Source organism: Hyperolius riggenbachi, chromosome 12 (genome assembly GCF_040937935.1).
Source record: "Hyperolius riggenbachi isolate aHypRig1 chromosome 12, aHypRig1.pri, whole genome shotgun sequence".
Classification (NCBI taxonomy): domain Eukaryota; kingdom Metazoa; phylum Chordata; class Amphibia; order Anura; family Hyperoliidae; genus Hyperolius; species Hyperolius riggenbachi.
This window is the reverse complement of record NC_090657.1, coordinates 157,284,593-157,305,722: the sequence shown is the minus strand read 5'-3', so window position 1 is coordinate 157,305,722 and position 21,130 is coordinate 157,284,593. Positions and strand designations below refer to the sequence as shown.

Below are 21,130 nucleotides of genomic sequence, written 5' to 3'. Positions count from 1 at the left end.
ATTCCAAAAACATACGGATAAGTTAATTGGCTCCCCCTAAAAATTGGCCCTAGACTATGATACATGCACTCCATAATATAGACATATGGCAATGGTAGGGATTAGATTGTGAGCTCCTTTGAGGGACAGTTAGTGACAAGACAATATATATATATACACAATGTACAGCGCTGCGTAATATGTCGGCGATATATAAATACTAAATATTAATAATAATAATAATAATAGGGCACCCAATCACCTGCCCACACCCTCAGAACGCCCTCAGACCCCCTCTGATCAACTCGCCAGTGCATTGCTTGCATATATTCTCCCCTGTAATTACCTACTGATCATCTATCAATCACCCCTTCACTGCTACCCATCAGATCAGACCATAATCTGCCCCCTGCGAGCACCCAAACACCCGCCCACACCCTCAGATCACCCTCAGACCCCACCTGACCACCTTTCCAGTGCATTATTTACATCTGTTCTCCCCTCTAATCACCCACTGATCACCCATCAATCACCTCCTGTCACCCCCTAGCACACCTACCCATCAGATCAGGCCCTAATTTGCCCCGTGTGGGCTCCTGATCACTCGGCCAAACCCTCAGATCCCCCTAAGACCCCCTTCCGATCACCTCCCTAGTGCATTGATTGCATCTATTCTCCCCTCTAATCACCCTCTGAGACACCCATCAATCACCTCCTGTCACCCCCTAGCACACCTACCCATCAGATCAGGCCCTAATCTGCCCCCTGCGGGCTTCTGATCACCCGGCCAAACCCTCACCCGCCCCACCGCAGTGACAGAATTTTTTTTCTGATCACTGCTGGTCTCTACGACTTAATTGTGGCTGAGACCAACCGTTATGCCACACAATACGCAACCGCCAATCCAAGAAGCTACCATGCCCAGCCTTTTCGGTGGAAACCACTCCAAGTTTCCGAACGTAACATTTTTAAGGGCCTTCTCCTTAACATGGGTCTAGTCAAAAATAATGTATTGCGGTATTATTGGTCTACGCACCCAATACATCACATGCCCATGTTCTCTGCTGCCATGTCCAGGTCACGATTTGAGAACATCCTGCGCTTCAGTGCCAATACAACCTGTCATCTAAGAGGCCATCCTGCTTATGACCGGTTCCACAAAATTCTGCCCCTCATAGACCACATGTCATCAAAATTTGCATATGCTTATACCCCTGAACAGTCATTTTGAGGCATTTGGTTTCTAGACTACTCCTCACGCTTTAGGGCCCCTAAAATGCCAGGTCAGTATAGGAACCCCACAAGTGACCCCATTTTAGAAAGAAGACACCCCAAGGTATTCTGTTAGGTGTATGGTGAGTTCATAGAAGATTTTATTTTTTGTCACAAGTTAGTGGAAAATGACACATTGGCTATCATTCATAAAGCATTTCCGCATGCGGAAATGCTTAAAACAGCTGACTTTACCGACCACTCGGCAAAGTCAGCATTCATAAAGCCTCTTTCCGCATGGAAAAATGACACTACCGAGCAGAGTGATAAATCACCGCCTTGTGCAGTGATTATCGGTACAAATGTAGCAAAATGTTCATTCATAAAGAATACCGCCAGCGGTGCAACGTCGTAAAGTCCAGCTCCCTCTGATGTGGCGATACCAATGCAAGTGAATGGAGACACACAGACCTCCCAGGCAGCTGCAGCAGAGCGGAACACGCAGAAATGTATCAACTCGGCAGCTTCTGTGTCTCCGCAAGCCTACCGCCTGCCTACCGCCAGCCTAGTTCGGGGAATCTCCGCACTGCTTCCGCACATGGATACTTCTTTATGAATGCCCACCCAGAAGTCTAAAACACCGCCAGCGGTGTTTTCCCGCACTGATTCCCTTTACCGGCAGCCTGTTCATGAATGATACCCTTTGTGAAAAAAAAAACAATAAAAATCAATTTCCGCTAACTTGTGACAAAAAATAAAATCTTCTATGAACTCACCATACTCCTAATGGAATACCTTTGGGTGTCTTCTTTCTAAAATGGGGTCACTTGTGGGGTCCCTATACTGCCCTGGCATTTTAGGGGCCCTAAAGCGTGAGGAGGCTGCACCTAGGCACCAAAAGGCTGCACCTAGGCTGCAAAAAAGTGTCACACATGTGGTATCACCGTACTCAGGAGAAGTATAATGTGTTTTATGGTGTATTTTTACATATACCCATGCTGGGTGGGAGAAATATCTCTGTAAATGGACAACTGTGTGTAATCAAAAAATCAAAAAAATTGTCAGCACAGAAAGTCAGCACAGAAAGTTAAAAAAAATCTTTATTTTTTTTACAAAATTCATGTCTTTTTTGATGAATATAATAAAAACTAAAAATCCCAGCAGCAATCAAATAGCACCAAAAGAAAGCTGTATTAGGGACAAGAAAAGGAGGGGAAATTCATTTAGGTGGTAGGTTGTATGACCGAGTAATAAACCGTTAAAGCTGCAGTGGTCTGAATGGAAAAAAAGTGTCTGGTCCTTAAAGAGAACCTTAACTGAATGGGGGATAAAGAGTTACACTTACCTGGGGCTATTACCAGCCCCCTGCAGCAGTCCTGTGCCCTCGGAGCTGCTCTGGAATCCTCCGGTTCCTCGCTGTCACTTAGTTTCGTTTTTGACGACTCATCAGTCGGCCGGCCGCCATGCGTATTATTGGACGCATTCCCTACTGCAATTAGCTGCCGCATTCCGCACGCGTAGATATGCGGCAATGCGTATTTTTGTACGTGTTGCGGTCCGCAACAGCGCTAATTGCAGTAGGGAATGCGTCCAATAATACGCATGGCGGGCAGCCGGCCAACTGGTGAGTCGTCAAAAACGAAACTAAGTGACAGCGGGGGACCGGAGGATTCCAGAGCGGCTCCGAGGGCACAGGACTGCTGCAGGGGGCTGGCAATAGCCCCAGGTAAGTGAAACTCTTTACCCCCCGTTCAGTTAAGGTTCCCTTTAAGGGGCAAAAAGACTGCGGTATTCAACTGGTTAAGACCTGCTGGGCTTAGAGAGTTCAGACGAAAAATCCATTTAATTTCTTGCTCACAGAGTTTTTTATAGGCGGCCTCTTACACGCTCATGATTTATCACTCCTAGTAAGTGGGCTGTATGTTGCGTCCTGGAATTAAACCTCAAGTTAATGCAATATAGAGGCGCTTTTTTCTCTATTCTTTTTACATATTTCATTCACCTGGAGCCGCCCAGTGAAAAGCAGCATCACAAGTGCATGGATTAAGTGGAAATTTCCATTTACATCTATCCTTCCGTCAGAGTACCAGCAGCACAGTGACATGACTATGGACTCTGTAAAGTGCTGCAGAAGATGTCGGTGCTATATAAATACATAATAATAATATGGTAGGACATTAGACTATGATTATGGTAGCATTAGAGTGTGAGCTCCTGAGGACAGTCAGTGACATGACTATGTTCTCTGTAATGCTGGGACTACACAGCTCGATTCTGAGCCGTTTAGATGGCTCAATAGATAATTTCGGACATGTCTGATCTCCGGCCCGATCGTTTCGCCGCTCGATTCCTCATTGAAGACAATGCAAAAAGATAAGAAAAACGAGTGGAAGAGAATCGTCTGCGTAATCGAGCGGGGAATCGATCGAGCAGGAGAATCGAGCAATAAAATCGAGCCTTATACGCCCAGCATATAGTGCTGCAGAAGATGTCAGTGCAGTAAAGACAGCACCATCCCAGGAGCTATTCAAATCCAGACTGAAAAGCCACCTGTTTAGCCTGGCATTTCCGGACTTATAAAATTCTGTACCACGATGGTCTGAGCCATGCTTATGCGCTTTAAGTCCTACAGGAGAAAAGCGCTTTATAAATGTTGTTTGTTGTTGTTGTTGTATAAAAATACATAATAATAATATGGTAGGACATTAGGCTAGGACTATGGTAGGATTGTGCTGTTATTGTGAAGCATTTTGCAGTGTGTGCTGGTATTGGGCGTTTTGGTACAATCGCTGCACTCTCTGGCAGAAATCTTAAACAAACAGCCCTAAAACAACAAGCAGTGCAATCAATAAGCCGTGACCCATATAATGAGGTCTGTGGCTCAAACACTGGGGTCTTATGTACTGAGGTCATGAGTTGTGTAGCCGGGCAGTGACCCCGCTGGTCTCGTTCCCTGAATATATGCAGTATATATATATTATATATATATATACACATACAGGCTGAATACATGAGAAATGTACAGGGATCACAGGAGCACATATAGAGGCTGCATGCAGCATATATACAAATATACAATCTATACACAGTGCAGGCCACATACAGCAATGAGTTGCCCTGTATGCGATTTTGATTGTGAGCCCAGTCCCCAGTCATTAACTATTAAAGATTGCATGAAGATGCAGCGATTGCAGATTGTATGAAAATGTAGCAATTGCACAGATTGTATGAAGATGTAGCGATTGCACAGATTGCATGAAGATTTAGCGATTGCACAGATTGCATGAAGATGTAGTGATTTCAAGGATTGCATGAAGATGCAGCGATTGCACAGATTGCATGAAGATGCAGCGATTGCACAGATTGTATGAAGATGCAAAAATTGCACAGATTGCATGAAGATGTAGCGATTACACAAATTGCGTGCAGATGTAGCGATTGCACAGATTGCATGAAGATGTAGCGATTACACAAATTGCGTGCAGATGTAGCGATTGCACAGATTGCATGAAGATGTAGCGATTGCACAGATTGCATGAAGATGTAGCAATTACACAAATTGCATGCAGATGTAGTGATTGCACAGATTGCATGAAGATGTAGCAATTGCACAGACTGCATGAATATGCAGCAATTGCACATATTGCATGAAGATGTAGCAAGCAGTGCGCTCACTTGAAAATAGAAAAACAAAAATCCCCAAACTGGAAACTTTAACATGGAACTGCTGGGGGAAAACAGACCCTGAAAAACACACAAAGTGTATAGGGAGAAGAGCTCTAAGGGAGGTGTGGAATAACAATCACTGATATGTGCATGCTTCTGCTGTCCTCCGCGAATATCTCAAGCAATCCTCTCCGTCTGTCATGTTACAAGTTCATTTATGTGTTTTTCAAAAAGCAACCAAGCTAAATGTGAGAAGAATAATCTTACATCAGACAACCACCAGTACTGTTACGATTAGCAGATATAGCATTCAGAAGAGTTGTATGAAGATACAAATAAATAGAGAAGGGCTGAACTATACGCGCGGCAAATTTTTTACGGCAGGGCTTATTTTTTCACGGCAGGGCTTATTTTTCACAGCCTTTTCATGGGTATTTTAAAAGGGGTAGGGGGCGCTTGGGCACCCAGAGCTCCCCCCTCTGCACGAGCCTGACGGGAGTGCAGGCGATCGCAGTTTTCCAGCCTCTATGGTCAGGCTGAGGTAGTTCAATCACAGTTAAGTGACCAAAAAAACATTGATTCTGCACTTAGGCCTTATAAAGGGGGCAGTAGTGGATACTAGATGCCAGTAGTGGTGGTGAAGGATTATTGGGTTATGGTCGGTGCACTACTAGGACCAGCAGAGCAGACCTGTCTCCAACAGTAGTGAAGTCATATACAGGGGCCAGTAGTGGATACTAGATGCCAGTGGTAGGGGTGAAGGATTATTCTGTACTATAAGTCTTGACAAAGGGGACCCCACGGGACCCCGAAATGACTTGTTAGATTTGGAATGGTTGTATCACGTTTGAATAAACAGGACTTTTGTACTATAGAGTGTGCGGACCTCCTGGAATTTTTTGTGGATTACAAATATGGGTCCAGCACCTCAACAGTGGTGTGCAGCTCTTAACTCTGTGCACGTGAAGGATTATTGGGTTCGCCTTCACCCCTCAGGCGAATACATGCCATGTTCAACCCGACGCTTATACATCATCATTGAGCAAAACTTTGACTCCTTACCTCACATTCAGCAGACAAATGGCAGCCAATCAGCTATGCCTCCCACCTGGACCGCCCCCCCACCTATCAGAAAGCCAGCACACCAGCCATTTTGCAGTCTGTGTTTGGCTTCTCTGCTAGGCATATCAGGGAGAGTGTGCTGCAGATAGGGAAAGTGTTAGGTAGGCCTGTGTTCTGTGTCCTCAGTGCAGATTTGTGCTGCTACCACAGTGTCCTAAACAGCTAATAGCCCTTCTTAGGGCTGATACATTGTTATTCTTGCTATTGTATTGCTCTTCTGTGGCCAGTGCACAAGTTAGCTGTTGGAGACAGGTCTGCCGGCCCTAGTAGTGCACCGACCATAACCCAATAACATACCTCCCAACTTTTTGAGATGAGAAACCGGGACACTTAAGCCATGCCCCCCGAGCACGCCCCCAACCACACCCCCTGACACACCCCTAGTCAAAAATTTATATATATATATATATATATATATATATATATATATATATATATATATATATATATATATATATATATATAAATGGTGGGGAGAAGGGTGAGGGTGCCCAGGTAAAAAGAAGGATCGAGGCGCCAGCCGCGGCTGTGGTGTGCGGGATGCGGGCCAAGCTTGTCCCCCCTCCCTCCGAATGTGCCCCCCCAGTGTCCCCCTGTATGGCGAGATACGAGCGCAGCAGAGCGGCAGTCTTACCATTCCTCTTCGCATATGGGCATCTCGTCTTCTCCGCTTCCTGTGACGTCACAGGAAGTAGTTGGAAGACGAGATGCCAGTACGCGAGGAAGATGGTAAGACTGCCGCTCTGCTGCGCTCGTATCTCGCCATACAGGGGGACACTGGGGGGGGGGGGCACATTCGGAGGGAGGGGGGACAAGCTTGGCCCGCATCCCGCACACCACAGCCGCGGCTGGCGCCTCGAGCCTTCTTTTTTCCTCCGCTGCCTCCTCTGCTGCCTGCCGGGACACAAGGGGGGCTATCCCGGGACAGCGGGACCCCTCCCCCAACCCGTGACGGTCCCGGCGAAAACGGGACGGTTGGGGCCCCTGCAATAATCCTTCACCACCACTACTGGCATCTAGTATCCATTACTGCCTCCTGTAGAAGGCCAGTCTGACCGTAGAGGCTGGAAAACCGTGATCGCCTGCACTCTCTCATGTATGTGCATACAAGCACAGCGGCCAATACACACCACTACACAAAGACTGCCGCCGAGAGGACTAACATTTATGTCTCGGAGGTGTCAACTAGCAAAAACAAAGATATGCTCAACTGACATAATCACTAAAGGTTTGCAGTGCGTTAAATGCGGCATTTGGTCTGTCGGTGTGAAGAGGGTGTAACCCTCACACCAGTGGTGCTCGGATAATTTCCATGATCACGGAATAGCCGTGATTCACAAGCATTTTTTCACTATTCGACTGCAGAATCCGAAGCCGTGATCGATTTTCAATCACGGTATTCAACCACGAGGCAGCCCTGATTACAAATATTCATGCCGTGATCACGCTCATGATCGCGGTAGAAAGCCGTAATTAGTTAGGTCATGATTGGGCGGAAATAAGGTCCCTGGGCCAATCAAAGGCCCCTAACCAGGCCCTAGCAACCAATCATAGGAGGGGAGGACCTGTACATAAAGCAGTGGCCATCTTAAAAAGCTCCGTCGTTGCTAGACTGTGGCACTGAGAGAATCATCTCCAGGCTATTTGTTGCTTCAGCAAGCGCCTTTTGTCCTAAAAGCATAGCGTTTTTACTCCTAACAGTCAGGGCCGGTTCTAGACTTTTTGCCGCCTGAGGAAAACTTGTGAAAAACTGCCGCCCCCCCCCCTTCCCAGCCGCCCCCCCCCCTTCCCAGCCGTGGGTGGGGGGGGGCTGCCGAGCTAGAGGGCGTAGTTGGCAGGAAGGGGGTATTGGGCACAGCAGCGGGGAGGGGAGTTAAACCCCCCTCCCTCACCTGGGTTCCCCGATCTGCGCTCCCCCTCTAGCTTTTAAAGAGACTCTGTATTGTTAAAATCGCACAAAAGTAAACATACCAGTGCGTTAGGGGACATCTCCTATTACCCTCTGTCACAATTTCGCCGCTCCTCACCGCATTAAAAGTGGTTAAAAACAGTTTTAAAAAGTTTGTTTATAAACAAACAAAATGGCCACCAAAACAGGAAGTAGGTTGATGTACAGTATGTCCACACATAGAAAATACATTCATACACAAGTAGGCTGTATACACCCTTCCTTTTGAATCTCAAGAGATCATTTGTGTGTTTCTTTCCCCCTGCAGCTATCTTCCACTGAAGTGTCAGGCTGTTTCTTCCTGCAGAGTGCAGACAGCTCTGCCTGTATGTAATTCCTCAGTATGTGAAAGCCCAGCCAGCTCAGAAGAGGATTTATCCAGCGTGTAAAAGATAAGAGAGAAGAGAGAAGCTGCTCTAATCTAAATAATACACAGGCAGTGTGCAGAGAGGGGCCTGGAGGGGGGAGATGAATCACAGAACCACAACACTGAAGAACTTGGTAGCCTTCCAGACACAGGCTGACAAGAGAGAGATAAGTTGATTTATTACAGAGATGGTGATAGTAGAACGTGCTGCAGTAAGCCAGAACACATTAGAATAGCTTTTGGAACTTGTAGGATGATAAAAAACAGGATGCAATTTTTGTTACGGAGTCTCTTTAAAATGCAGCAGCAGCGTATTAATAAGAGGCAGCGGGCGGGGATGACTCACCTCTTCTGCGTTCAAGCGTGCGTTCCACTGTCGTCACTTCCTTCAATGCCGTCCACTTACAATACAGTGGGCGGCATTGCAGGAAGTGACAAGAGTGGAACGCACGCTGGAACGTGGAAGAGGTGAGTCATACCCGTCCGCTGCCTCTTATTAATACGCTGCTGCTGCATTTTAAAAGCTAGAGGGGGAGCGCAGATCGGGGAACCCAGGTGAGGGAAGTAGGATCCGACCCGCCGCTGTGCTCAATACCCCCTTCCTGCCCGCTACCCACTCCAGCTCAGCGGCCCCCCACACCCACGGCCAGGCAGGTGCCCCCCCTGGACCTGCCGCCTGAGGAAGGTGTTTCACCCCGCCTCATGGGCGACCGGTCCTGCTAACAGTGCTCTTATACTGTAGTATATACTTGTATTCAGCTAGCTAGCCAGTGAGTGATTACTTAAGTTCATTAGCCAGTGATAGACTTCAGTTAGTTGCAGTCACTGCCACTGGTCAGTCACTAAGTTTAGTCAGTGACATTGTACTGTTCTAATAGTGCAGGCAGACCGCTGTCCACTAATTTTTGTGCTCTTTATTATTTTACTGTATATCACTCATATTCAGCTCATAGCCAGTGATCAACTTCAGTTAGTTGCATTCACTGCCACTGGTCAGTCACTAAATTTAGTCAGTGACATTGTACTGTTCTATTAGTGTTGCTGCAGAGTGGTTAGTCCTCCTCCTGCTGCTACTGCTGATGTTGAATTTAATACTAAATTCTGTGTTCCCACTGCCAGGGTCCACGGATGCTTACAAGTTTTGGGCACAATTATGCTGAGGTACCACCAGTTAGGTGCCATGCCCTTAAGTGCTGCTGTTGACTGAGTCCTTAGTCCTCTTCCTGCTGCCGCTGATGTTCTATTTCACTACTTAAGTCTGCATTCCCACCGCCAGGGTCCACGGACAACTCTGCTGCCATGTCATTGCTATCGATGCAAGGGAAAAAAAAAAAAAGACATTTACAGAAACCTCTCTGGGTGTTTTTGTGGCGTCGCCCACTCATCCTCCTCCAGTGGTACCACCTCCGCCAGGTGCCATTGGGACTCGCCATCACCTTTGCGATTGCTTAAAGTGTATTTCCCCGTTTAAAACCAATTATTACCAATTAATAGCCCAATTTCAAGTGTTGATTTAACTTGAAAATCAATTTTCTCAAAAACTACAAGTTCCTTTTGGAATTTTTGTTTACGTTGTAGCCCCTTATCACCGTTATAATCCATGCAATTTTGAGGATTGTACCATGTATGGGGGCTTTGCTATTAACGTTAAAAGAAAATCTGGATCACGGCTGTAATTAGCCGTGATTGCCTCATTCACGAATTTGTGAGTCACACCGTTTCCGGATTTCTTTTCGATCACGGCCGAATAAGTCGAATCCGTATCCGAGCACCACTGACTCACAATACCTGATCGACATGTACACACGCCGGATGTTTTAAAGCACTTAATTCCACCAATTTAGGAATGTAATGTGATTCCTGCCCTTTAGCGATTAAAACCCGACTCTGCATCAACTCTGTAAGTTTTGGTGGGACTTTTGGCATGGATCTCCTTCCCGGCATACCCCTGACCCATTGAAACAACTTTTCCATCACATCGGTGGCCAGGAACAGTCTTTGTAGGTTTTAAAATCCTTCTGCCCATTGAAGTCTATGGATATTTGCCAGATTCGCAAACTTTTGCGGAGATTCTGATTCGAAATATGTGAACCCAATATTAGATATTCGGCCCATCTCTTCAAATGAATACATCGACTTTTGTATTTATTTAGGGTAGGGGAATTTATCCAGGTAGGCCATATCTTGTAGTCCGTGCGCCCCTGTGCTGGTATACTGCCTTATACAAGGAAAGTATCTGATTCACAGACCTGGAAGAGCTGAAATTTATATTTGATGCCTTTAGTGCCCCAAAACGAGAGTCACTCGGCTTGTTGAATTCCTAAAGTTGTACATGCTGTATTGGAGCCTTCAGCTGAAGGAAGGCCTGAGAGCGGTCCCAGGTCAGAGATCCTTATCAGAGGGTGACTGGGAGGGACGTAGACAAGGGTGTAGCAATAGCCATAGCAGTTGCTAAGGGGCCCTGGAGCAGAGGGGGCCCAGAGGGTACTTGATGTATTCACCATTAACTTTCTTGTGTTCCTCCACCTTATGCATTTGTCTAAGTGCCCATGGACTATGTGCACTGTAGATTGCATAGACATTTAAATTGCCCAGTTAACTCATATCCATAGAGTAGGAGCAGGTGTCATTGCTTGAGAGTGCCTACATCTGAGGGCCCCATGAATGTTTTGCTATGGGACCCAATAATCTCTAGATACAGGGCTCTTACACAGTGGGACGTTGCGTTGCAGGGGACATTAAGGTCGCATAACGTTCCCCTAACGCAACGTATGGTGGTGCTAAAGGTGGACGCTACATAGAGCGGCTCTTGGTGCGCCGTTTTCGTTCGATAGAATTGGCAATGATTCATATGAATCATTGCTAGCAGGCAGAGAACCGAGAATGATTCATATGAATCATTGCTAGCAGTCAGAGAATGATTCATATGAATCATTGCTAGCAGTCAGAGAATGATTCATATGAATCATTGCTAGCAGGAAGAGAACCGGCATTGCAGTGCAGTGAATATTAATTAGCCATGTGGCTAGGCAAAATAGTGGACTCTCCCCTCCTCCTCTCCTGCACACAAAAAACAATAAAACATTACTGAGCTTGTGCAAAGAGTCTAACGCGGCTAAAACCGTGTATAACGCATAGCATGCTGCACTTTCATAGAACGTGCTGCGTTACAATGTAACCCAACGTGGGCACTGTGAACAGCCCATTGATTTTTTATTACTGTGAGTTGGGCTGCGTTACAGGCTGCACTAACATGCGCCTGTTTAAAACAGAAAGGACCGGCACCGCTGTCTTGTATCAAAGCTCTTTTAATAGCACCAAAGTGGCAGCAGTGACAGACTGCTGTTTCGGTTTACACCTTTATCAAACTGCTCAAAGCCATAAAAATTGTGACAAGACAAACACCTTTAAATACCCCCTTCCTGTATGGGAGGGGCCCCAGAGCGGACCTGAGAGGGAACTTCAATGGTAATATGCAAATATGCTCATGTTTCATGCACACTGAAAAAAAGTGTAATACCTGAATTAGCTTGTACACCACACCCCCAAGCTGGGATGGATGGATGATCACTTCCAAAAAAGGGAAACACTTTCTCCTCCTGTCCCTCCTCCAGCCAGCCACTCACAGCTGTGCAGGCAGTGCTCTGACAACTTCCAGGTCAACCCGGAAGTAGTCAACACATTATGGTCATTGGAGTGATCAGGTTGCAGTATTACCAAAAGTGGCCACAAGATGGCTCACTAAAGGTCGGTGCGACATTAAAGTTGCACCCTGCAGTAAAAAATGAAAAGTTCAAGATTAAGCCACAAGATGTCAGTGTGTGCACACACTGACATCTTGTGGCTTAATCTTGAACTTTTCATTTTTTACTGCAGGGTGCAACTTTAATGTCGCACCGACCTTTAGTGAGCCATCTTGTGGCCACTTTTGGTAATACTGCAACCTGATCACTCCAATGACCATAATGTGTTGACTACTTCCGGGTTGACCTGGAAGTTGTCAGAGCACTGCCTGCACAGCTGTGAGTGGCTGGCTGGAGGAGGGACAGGAGGAGAAAGTGTTTCCCTTTTTTGGAAGTGATCATCCATCCATCCCAGCTTGGGGGTGTGGTGTACAAGCTAATTCAGGTATTACACTTTTTTTCAGTGTGCATGAAACATGAGCATATTTGCATATTACCATTGAAGTTCCCTCTCAGGTCCGCTCTGGGGCCCCTCCCATACAGGAAGGGGGTATTTAAAGGTGTTTGTCTTGTCACAATTTTTATGGCTTTGAGCAGTTTGATAAAGGTGTAAACCGAAACAGCAGTCTGTCACTGCTGCCACTTTGGTGCTATTAAAAGAGCTTTGATACAAGACAGCGGTGCCGGTCCTTTCTGTTTTATCTGGACTGCACTTCCCAGGAGGCACTGGGGAGAGACCTTGGGCACGCTGCATACTCTTTTTTGGAAACGGTGCTCCCTCTCTTTTGTTTACTAACATGCGCCTGTAACGTCCCACTGTGAAAGCAGCCACATTCTCTAATATTTGCAGTTTACAAACTACACTCTGATTTTTAAACTATGAAACAGAGCAGAGCTAATGACCCTTTGAACTTCCCTGCAGTAAAATCTTATCTGAAGTTGTCTTTCGCTGTTTCTTTAATGTATAAGTGCTTCAGAATACAGCACTGTAGCTGACCAAAGTTGGGTCAGTGAGCTCAGTAAAACCTTAAACAAACAAGAAACAGTGAGTGACAGGTTGAGATAAGTGCTTCAGAAAACAGGACCGTCTTCGACCCTAGTTGGGTCGGAGAGCTCAGGGAAGCTCTTTTGCATAGAAAACAACTAACTTTTTTTTAACTTTTCCTGTACTGGAAACAATATAAGACTCTTTTTCTTTGCTACTAATGTTCTATTTCTTAGCTGTACTACACATACAATTCATTATATCACAAGTTTATATTCATTTCAGATTCCCTTTTACAGGTAATTCTGCAAAACGCAATGTGTGGAGAGAATGCTTCTCATCCCTGAAGCCCTCATACAGGTGAGATAGTTGTGCCGATAGGTAGCAGACATAGTGTCTCTCAGAGGGCCTTAGCATGTTAGACCATATGTGTACATGTGAAATGGGCACAGGGTGAAGCTTGTCCTGCTGCAGGCAAACTCCTGGGTGGCGTTAGAGCTACCCCCGTTCCAAGGTGCCGCAACTTGGGGGAATACGCAAATCGGGCACCTGCTATTGCCAGCGGTCAAATTACCTCTTTTTTTTTTGTAATTTGAGCTCCGGCTAACCCTGACACCCAAATTAGTCACTGAGCCCTTCTAAAGCTGCAATTCCCGTTATAGCCTATGGTGGCACCCAAAGTCTATATTTTGTGAACTCCATTGTCTGTATATTCAACATTGGTATCCGTGGCTACGTTTTTCGTCCGGGACAAAAAACGTAGCTACGGATACGTTTTTAAATCAAGTGTGAACTAGCCCTTATTATTATTTAGAATGTATTTATTATGTACCAAATGTTTGTTTCTTACTAATATCTTGGTGCTTTATAAATTCATAATAATAATAATTAAGCTCAGGATCAAACGTGCATTTTCATTAGATATATATTTCAGGTTTAATAGTTGGTGGACTTCTGATGCAGAAAAGATGGATTTTCCTGACCTCAGTTTATAACCGGTTGTCAGGCCAGACTAGCTGGCTGCAGACTCCTTGGTGATTTAGCCTGGACTGAATTCAGTCTGTTTAGTGTAACATAACAGTGGTGCCTCTGGGTACTCATCTACTGCTGTGGGGGAATACTCTGGAGGCTTTGCGCCCTAGGTAAGATGGCTGCAGCATGAGCCTCCAGCGAATCATACACAAATACTCCGGGAATGTCCTCTAGCAGTGCTGGGAAGATGATGTGACTACAGGGGGGCACCTTATACACCCCCTCTTCCTATAGAGATGCCCGATATTGTGTCATGGCTATAGCCTGGCATACCTGCTGTGACAGCACCTCGGCCTGGATTAACACATTGATAGACGGCAGACTGCTGTCCTCATAGCTGGACCTCCTGGTGCTGATCCGATCTCGCTCATTCTGGACGGCTGCAACGGAAACAGAGAGGTGTAATATGGAACTAGTGCAACCCACACTGGCTCTGCCTCCGCTCAGTCTACTCCACCTGCTCCGCCTCCACTCTATTTATTTCCCCTGCTCCGCCTCTGCTCAATCTACTCCTGCCCCACCTTCGCTCAATCTACTCCCCCTGCCCCATCTCCGCTTAATCTACTCTCCCTCCTCTGCCTCTGCTTAATCTACACCCCCCGCATCGCCTCTGCTCAATCTACTCCTCCTGCATCGCTCTACACCTCCTGCTCCGCCTCTGCTCAATCTACTCCCCTACTCCACATTCGCTCTACTCCATCTATTCCACCTCTGCCCAATCTACTCCACCATTTACTGTATAGGAGAGTAACCAAGCAGCTCAGGGTGACCCAAACTACTAGGAATGTATAGGGAGATAAAAGGGACCAAAAAGCCCTCCTACTAAAAAAAAAAAGCAAAGCTTGGTGGATTTGCCTTCTTAAAACAGAAGGAAATCAGCAATAATTCAGCTATAAGTGAACATTTGTGGTTACCCACAATGCACTACTACTGAATTGCATATTCAATAGTAATGCATTGTGGGTAACCTGAGCTGCTTGGTTACTCTGTTGTACTGGTCCAAGGCCTATCTCATACAGCCTTATCAATTCCTGCCATGTACTGATGAGGACCAAAAGTCCGAAACAGGCTGTCTACATGTGGGATTGGTATGGCTGTGTAAAATGTAAAGCTATAGGCTTGCTATACACCAGCGGTTCTGGATGCTTACTTGGCTTACCAAGGGTGAAAAGGGATAATTTGCATATTCAGTAGTAGTGCATTGTGGGTAACCACAAATGTTCACTTATAGCTAAATTATTGCAGATTTCCTTCTGTTTTAAGACGGCAAATACACCAAGCTGTATAGGAGAGGGAGGGGGATCACTAGACACTAGGGAACTGTATAGGGGTGGCAGGTGGCCACTAGACACCAGGGATCTGTATAGGGGAGGAGGCACTAGACACCAGGGAACTTGTATGGGGAGGGATAAGGACCACTAGACACCAGGGAACTGTATAGGGGAGGGAGGGGGCCATTAGACACCAGGGAACTGTATAGGGGAGAGAGAAGGGCCACTAGACACCAGGGAACTGTATGGGGAGAGAGGGAGTGCTCCACATGTAAAATTGTGGAATGGCTGAAGGTGTGGCAGGGGCAGGTTTTAGTGTCCCTTTTCCTGATTCCAGAAGTTGGGAGGTATGCCTTAGACTATCCACAGCCTAGAAGAACCTTAGTGACCTGATTATGCCACTATACTTCTGGCCTTTACAAAAGTACCTCTCCCTTATAGGCTGATTAGGAGGCCACCGGTGGTACATGGACAGCTCTCGCTAGACTAGGCTGAAGTAATGGAGAAGAACAATGGGATGACCTCTTGATCTTCAGGTCAAATGGGGCACATCTCACAGACAGCACACCTGACCCCACACCAAACTTGACTTCCTGGGTCACGGTGATAGGTCATCCTGCCCTGGGAGAGGCTATGGGGCGTGAATGGGACAACCAAGTCTCCTGTAAAGCTGGACTCTGGCTCAGGACTCAGAAAGCTGGGAAGATTGAGTTAGACTGAGCTTACAGTGTGTATGGTCATCCTTACAATACAAGAGGGGAACTCTAGTAAGGTCAGAGCATGGATGAGCATGATTGGTAGCTAGAACGTAGATACCACAACACAGCAACCAATGGGAGAGGGAGGCAGAGAATCAAACCCGGTCCCAGGAACTACAGTCAGCGAGGCAACATGGAGGGAAGGTGATTCCCGGCAGACACCAAATCTGAAAAGTCATTCATTGCTTTATTTTCCAAGTCTTGTTATTTCAGCAGCCTTCCTTTCTATTACAGTGAATGACCCCCGGCTGCCTGGTACAGAACAACAAATGTTGCAAAACGTGTGAAAAGGGGCATAGACAGAAATCGAGCGGAAGAGGCCACACACCAATTTATTTTTATTTTATTTTATTTGGGGGGGGGGGGGGGGGGAGGGACCAGAGAAATATGATCTATTTTTTCTCTTAATAGAATAATTTAAAAGATCAAACCAATATGCCAAACATGTGATAGATTTTTCAAAAATTTCAAGAAAACATTTGGTAAAACTTTCCTATCTGTTTTTTTTTTCTAAAACATCCTATCAGACTTTTATAGAAAAAGAAAAAATCTATTTTTTTTCTCAATTGAAAAAAAAAATATATTTTTGATTTCATACATCGTATTTTTCGGACTATAAGATTCTCCGGACTGTTTAGAGGGCAAAAAACAGGTGAAAAAAAAATATATACTAAACTTGGTGCATCCATGGTCCAGGAGCATCTTGTAGATATACTTCCTCAATTATTGTGTCCCCATGTGCCCCCCATGTGTCCTCTTTTGCCACCCATGTCCTCCACCGCCAAGCCGTGCCGCCCCCCCCCCCCCTTCCCGCCCGGCTAATCTCCTCCACTCCCAATGTGTAAATACAAGTAGCGGCAGTGCGGCTCACCTCATCCACAGTTCCAGCGTTGAACAGCAGACCTTGTCTCTCCTGCACGGCTCCCTTAGGGCCTGTTTCCACTGCAGGCAGACTGGATGCAGAGTAAATGCAGAAAAACTGACTCCAATGAATGTCTATGGGCCTGTTTCCACTAAACACAATTTTTCTGATGCAGTTTTTCACATAGGCATTCATTGGAGTCAGTTTTTCTACATCCTATCTACGTGCAGTGGAAACAGGCCCTAAGTGCTGGCTTCTACCAATGATGCAATAATCAGAAGCCGACACTAGAGGAGCAGCACCGGAGATGAGAAGTCTGCTCATTACCGCTGGACTTGTGGATGAGGTGAGATGCACTGCTGCTACTTGTATTTACACACGGGGACGTCGGGGAGTGGAGGAGACCAGTGTGTGTGTGTTGGGGTGGAAGAGGACACATGGGGAGAATACAGGGAGTTCCTGACATTGCGGCGGGTTGGCGGATCTTATCAGCAGGTGATCGTAAGTTAGGGATTCCTTTATTTGGCATAAGACACAATTTAATTGTATGAAGCCCAGTGTTCTCCCCAGAATTTTTTTTCCAGCCGGGTGGCATGAAATAGTAGCCGGGTGGCATGAAAAAGTAGCCGGGGGGGGAGAGATGAAAATGCAGGGCAACTCTGCTTACAGCATAGGAGGAGGTGAAGATGTGAGCCGATGACAGCCGGGTGGCCACCAAATCTAGCCGGGTGGAGCACCCGGCTAAAAGAGTCTGGGGAGAACACTGAAGCCTCATTTGCACTGATGTGTTTTAGCTGTGCACGATTGAGGATCCGCTCGGCTTGTGGGTCTCCATAGCTTCTCATTATACCCGTCCCACCAGCGTATCTGTGCTGTAAATGCACGAAAACCCCACAAAATGTCTACATGTATCAGAAGACCCCTGAATTATCCTACGGCTGTCCGTGTCACTCTGGTAGGTACGAGGCATTGTCCCTTACAGCATACATGTCACACTCTGGCCCTCAGAGCCATCCAATTTGGAATGCAAGTGGTTTCCCCATTTTGCATTGTGTTTGGCCCACTCTAGACCACCAGGGAAACTATATTGAAGATGAAACACTAGATCAATAGGGAAGCCATATGAGGGAGGAGGAGCAGTAGACACCAGGGATGCAAAGAGGAGCACTAGACATCAGGGATCTGTATAGGGGAAGGGGGCCACTAGACACCATGAAACTGTATAGAGAACAGAGAGGGGGGCACTAGAAACCAGAAAACTGTATGGGGGATGGCATTAGATATCAGGGAACTGTATAGGAAAGGGAGGGAGTCCACTAGACATCAGGGAACTGTATAGAGGAAGGGGGTTACTAGACACCAAGGAACTGTATAGGGGAAGGGGGCCACTAGACACCAGGGAACTGTATAGAGGAGAAAGAGGGGGCACTAGACATCAGAAAACTGTATGGGGAATGGCATTAGACATCAGGGAACTGTATAGGGGAGGGAGGGAGTCCACTAGACATCAGGGAATTGTATAGGGGAGGACGGCATTAGACACCAGGGAACTTTTATAAGGGAGGAAGGTGGCCACTAGACATGGAGATTGGCCCGTGAGTTGGTCCCACCCATTGTTCAGTGTTTTCCCACTTTGCATTTCAGTTTGACAACACCTGCCACACAGCCTTGCTTTCTCATAATGTGACAGGTGCCCTTTGCAGAGAACATAGAGATGAGGACTCACCTTCCTTCTTCATCCCGGCCCGGAAACACTTCTTCAACCGGCAATACCGGCACTGGTTCCTCTTGTCTTTATCCACCACACACTGTCTGCTGAACCTGCAATCATAGGCAGAGATTGGCCACTGATATAATCAGCACAGTCCTGACGTGTGTGTGTGTAGCATCACCTGCTGGTGGAACTGTTGACCTGTGTGAGTAGAAGCAAGGCTGGGCTTTACTACACTGCAGTAAAGAGGAGGAGTTACCTCTGGAAAATTACCTTCTGTGATAAGGACTCAGGAGGCAACATTGTGCTCTGCAGTGAGGGGGCTTAGGGGTCTCTCAGACCATTTTTTTTTCAAACTCAGCTATGAAGCTACCTCAGTGTCACACAATTGACTTCATCGCACACGCTTATATAGATCATGGTTTGCATCATAGGTTGAATGTCCTATCTTTATTTCATCATATACAACACTTAATAGAACAGTTTAAAGATTAATCACCAGCAAATTAAAATAAGTTAAATTAAATAAGCAACAGACTAGAGGAATTATAAACAATTACCTTCAATTTGTCCCGTCCCTACGAAATGGTCAAGGACATCACCAACCACAGTATTGAGAACCTAGAGTGTAATACGTGGGACATTTCTGAGGATATTGGCTTGGGAACTTATTTTTTTAAGGTACAAGTAAGTAAGTATTTCTGGTTAATTTAGAATATTTAAGCACTTTTCTCATTGTTGTGTTTTTATTTCATTTAACCCTTTGTGGAAATGGGTAAGGGGTACTATGTACCCCTATTATTTCTCCTGGGAGGGGGGCGTGGGCATCTGGGGGTCCCCTTCTTAAAGCCAATGGTTACCAATTTAAAAATAAAAAAGTCAGATACTCACCTAAGGAGAGGGAAGGCTCGGTCCTAATGAGCCTTCCCTCTCCTCTCCCGGTGCCCTCGGTGCTGCGCTGGCTCCCCCGTTCGCGTCCACCGCCACAGGGACTTCGGAGGTCTTCGGGAGCACTCGGGCTTCCGAAGACGGGCCGCTCCATACTACGTATGCGCGAATGCGTCATAGAGGGCGCTCGCGCCTTTGGGAGCCCGAGTGCTCCCGAAGGCTTCCGAAAGCTCCCTTCGGCTGCGGAAGTGGCAGTATTTGACCAAACTGGTCGAATACTGCTACGGGGGATCCTGCGCGGGACCGGGCACCGGGAGAGGAGAGGGAAGGCTCATTAGGACCGAGCCTTCCCTCTCCTTAGGTGAGTATCTGACTTTTTTATTTTTAAATTGGTAAACATTCACTTTAAAGGGGACTCCCAGAGACCACCATGAACCCCCCCAGGGCATTGTCGCCCCCCCCAAGGGCTCCGGGGGGGGGGGGGGGCTTGTCCGCCCCCCCATACCATGGACCTTGCAGGCTGGTATAGCTCAGGGTGAGAAGCCCCATTGGGCCGGGGCTCCGCATTCGACCTATCCCAGCCTGCATGGGGCACAAGGGGTTAAAGAGGCTTGGGAGGGGGACCCCATGTCGTCTTTATTTTTTTATTTCACACACTTTGAACACAGTAGCGTAGCTATGGAGCTATGGGCCCCAGTGCAAGTTTTACATGGGGCCCCCCCAAGCACTCTATACATAACAATTGATATGGCGCATCAAAACCTGCCAAGGACATCCACAGTGTCAGAGGTGCAAGAAGGGGATGGGGAACAGCTTTTTAGTGATCACTACTATTTAAACAGTGGCGGCTCCAGGAATTTTTTTTAGGGGGTGCTATGCAGGTGCTGGACCAATTTCCGGGGTAGCTGACGGCCGCGGCAAAAAAATGGGTGTGGCTACATCCTGTGGCGCGTGAAAAAATGGGTGTGGTCATGACCGGATGAGGGCGGGGCTAACTGTAATTTAAAGTGAAACCGGGGTGAGAGTGATATGGAGGCTGTCATATTTATTTCCTTTTAAACAATTCTAGTTGCCTGGCAGCCTTGCTGATCTATTTGGCTGCAGTAGTGAACTGAATTACACCAGAAACAAGCATGCAGCTAATCTTGTCAGTTCTGACAATATTGTCAGAAACCCCTGACCTGCTGCATGCTTGTTCAGGGTCTATGGTTGAAAGAATTAGAGGCAGAGGACCAACACGGCAGCCAGGCAGCTGGTATTGCTTAAAAGGAGATAAATATGGCAGCCTCAATATTATTCTCACCTCGGGTTCCCTTTAAAAGTGCAACGCAAATACAGAGGGCCCAAGTTTTGGTGACCCTTTCCCCAGAAAATTCACATAATTGTGCAGGTTTTCTCAAGAAAATACACGTAATGTGAGCAGATTTGAACAAAAAACACGTTCAATAACCCCAATATGCACAATCGTTATCAGATATGACCCCAATATGCACAATCTTTCTCAGATATGACCCCAATATGCACAATCGTTATCAGATATGACCCCAATATGCACAATCGTTATCTGATAACGATTGTGCATATTGGGGTCATATCTGATAACGATTGTGCATATTGGGGTCATATCTGATAACGATTGTGCATAT

At 46.5% G+C, this 21,130-nt stretch overlaps 1 protein-coding gene and 1 long non-coding RNA gene across 5 annotated transcripts in view; one reads left to right on the top strand and one right to left on the bottom strand.

Annotated features, from left to right (window-relative positions):
* Positions 1–21,130, top strand: part of LOC137542444 (uncharacterized) — a 268,779-nt gene that overhangs the window by 56,289 nt on the left and 191,360 nt on the right. For both annotated transcript variants that reach the window (XR_011025431.1, XR_011025430.1), the window contains one exon: positions 13,262–13,322. This is a non-coding gene — a long non-coding RNA (uncharacterized lncRNA). The remainder of the gene's footprint in view (positions 1–13,261; positions 13,323–21,130) is intronic.
* Positions 1–21,130, bottom strand: part of HNF4A (hepatocyte nuclear factor 4 alpha) — a 213,938-nt gene that overhangs the window by 34,943 nt on the left and 157,865 nt on the right. For all 3 annotated transcript variants that reach the window (XR_011025429.1, XM_068264350.1, XM_068264349.1), the window contains exons 3-4: positions 18,612–18,706; positions 14,268–14,374 (exon numbers count right to left, since the gene is read on the bottom strand). Coding sequence is in view for 2 of the 3 variants with exons in the window: in XM_068264350.1 (XP_068120451.1) it covers positions 14,268–14,374; positions 18,612–18,706 (202 nt within the window). In the remaining variant the exon portion in view is untranslated. The remainder of the gene's footprint in view (positions 1–14,267; positions 14,375–18,611; positions 18,707–21,130) is intronic.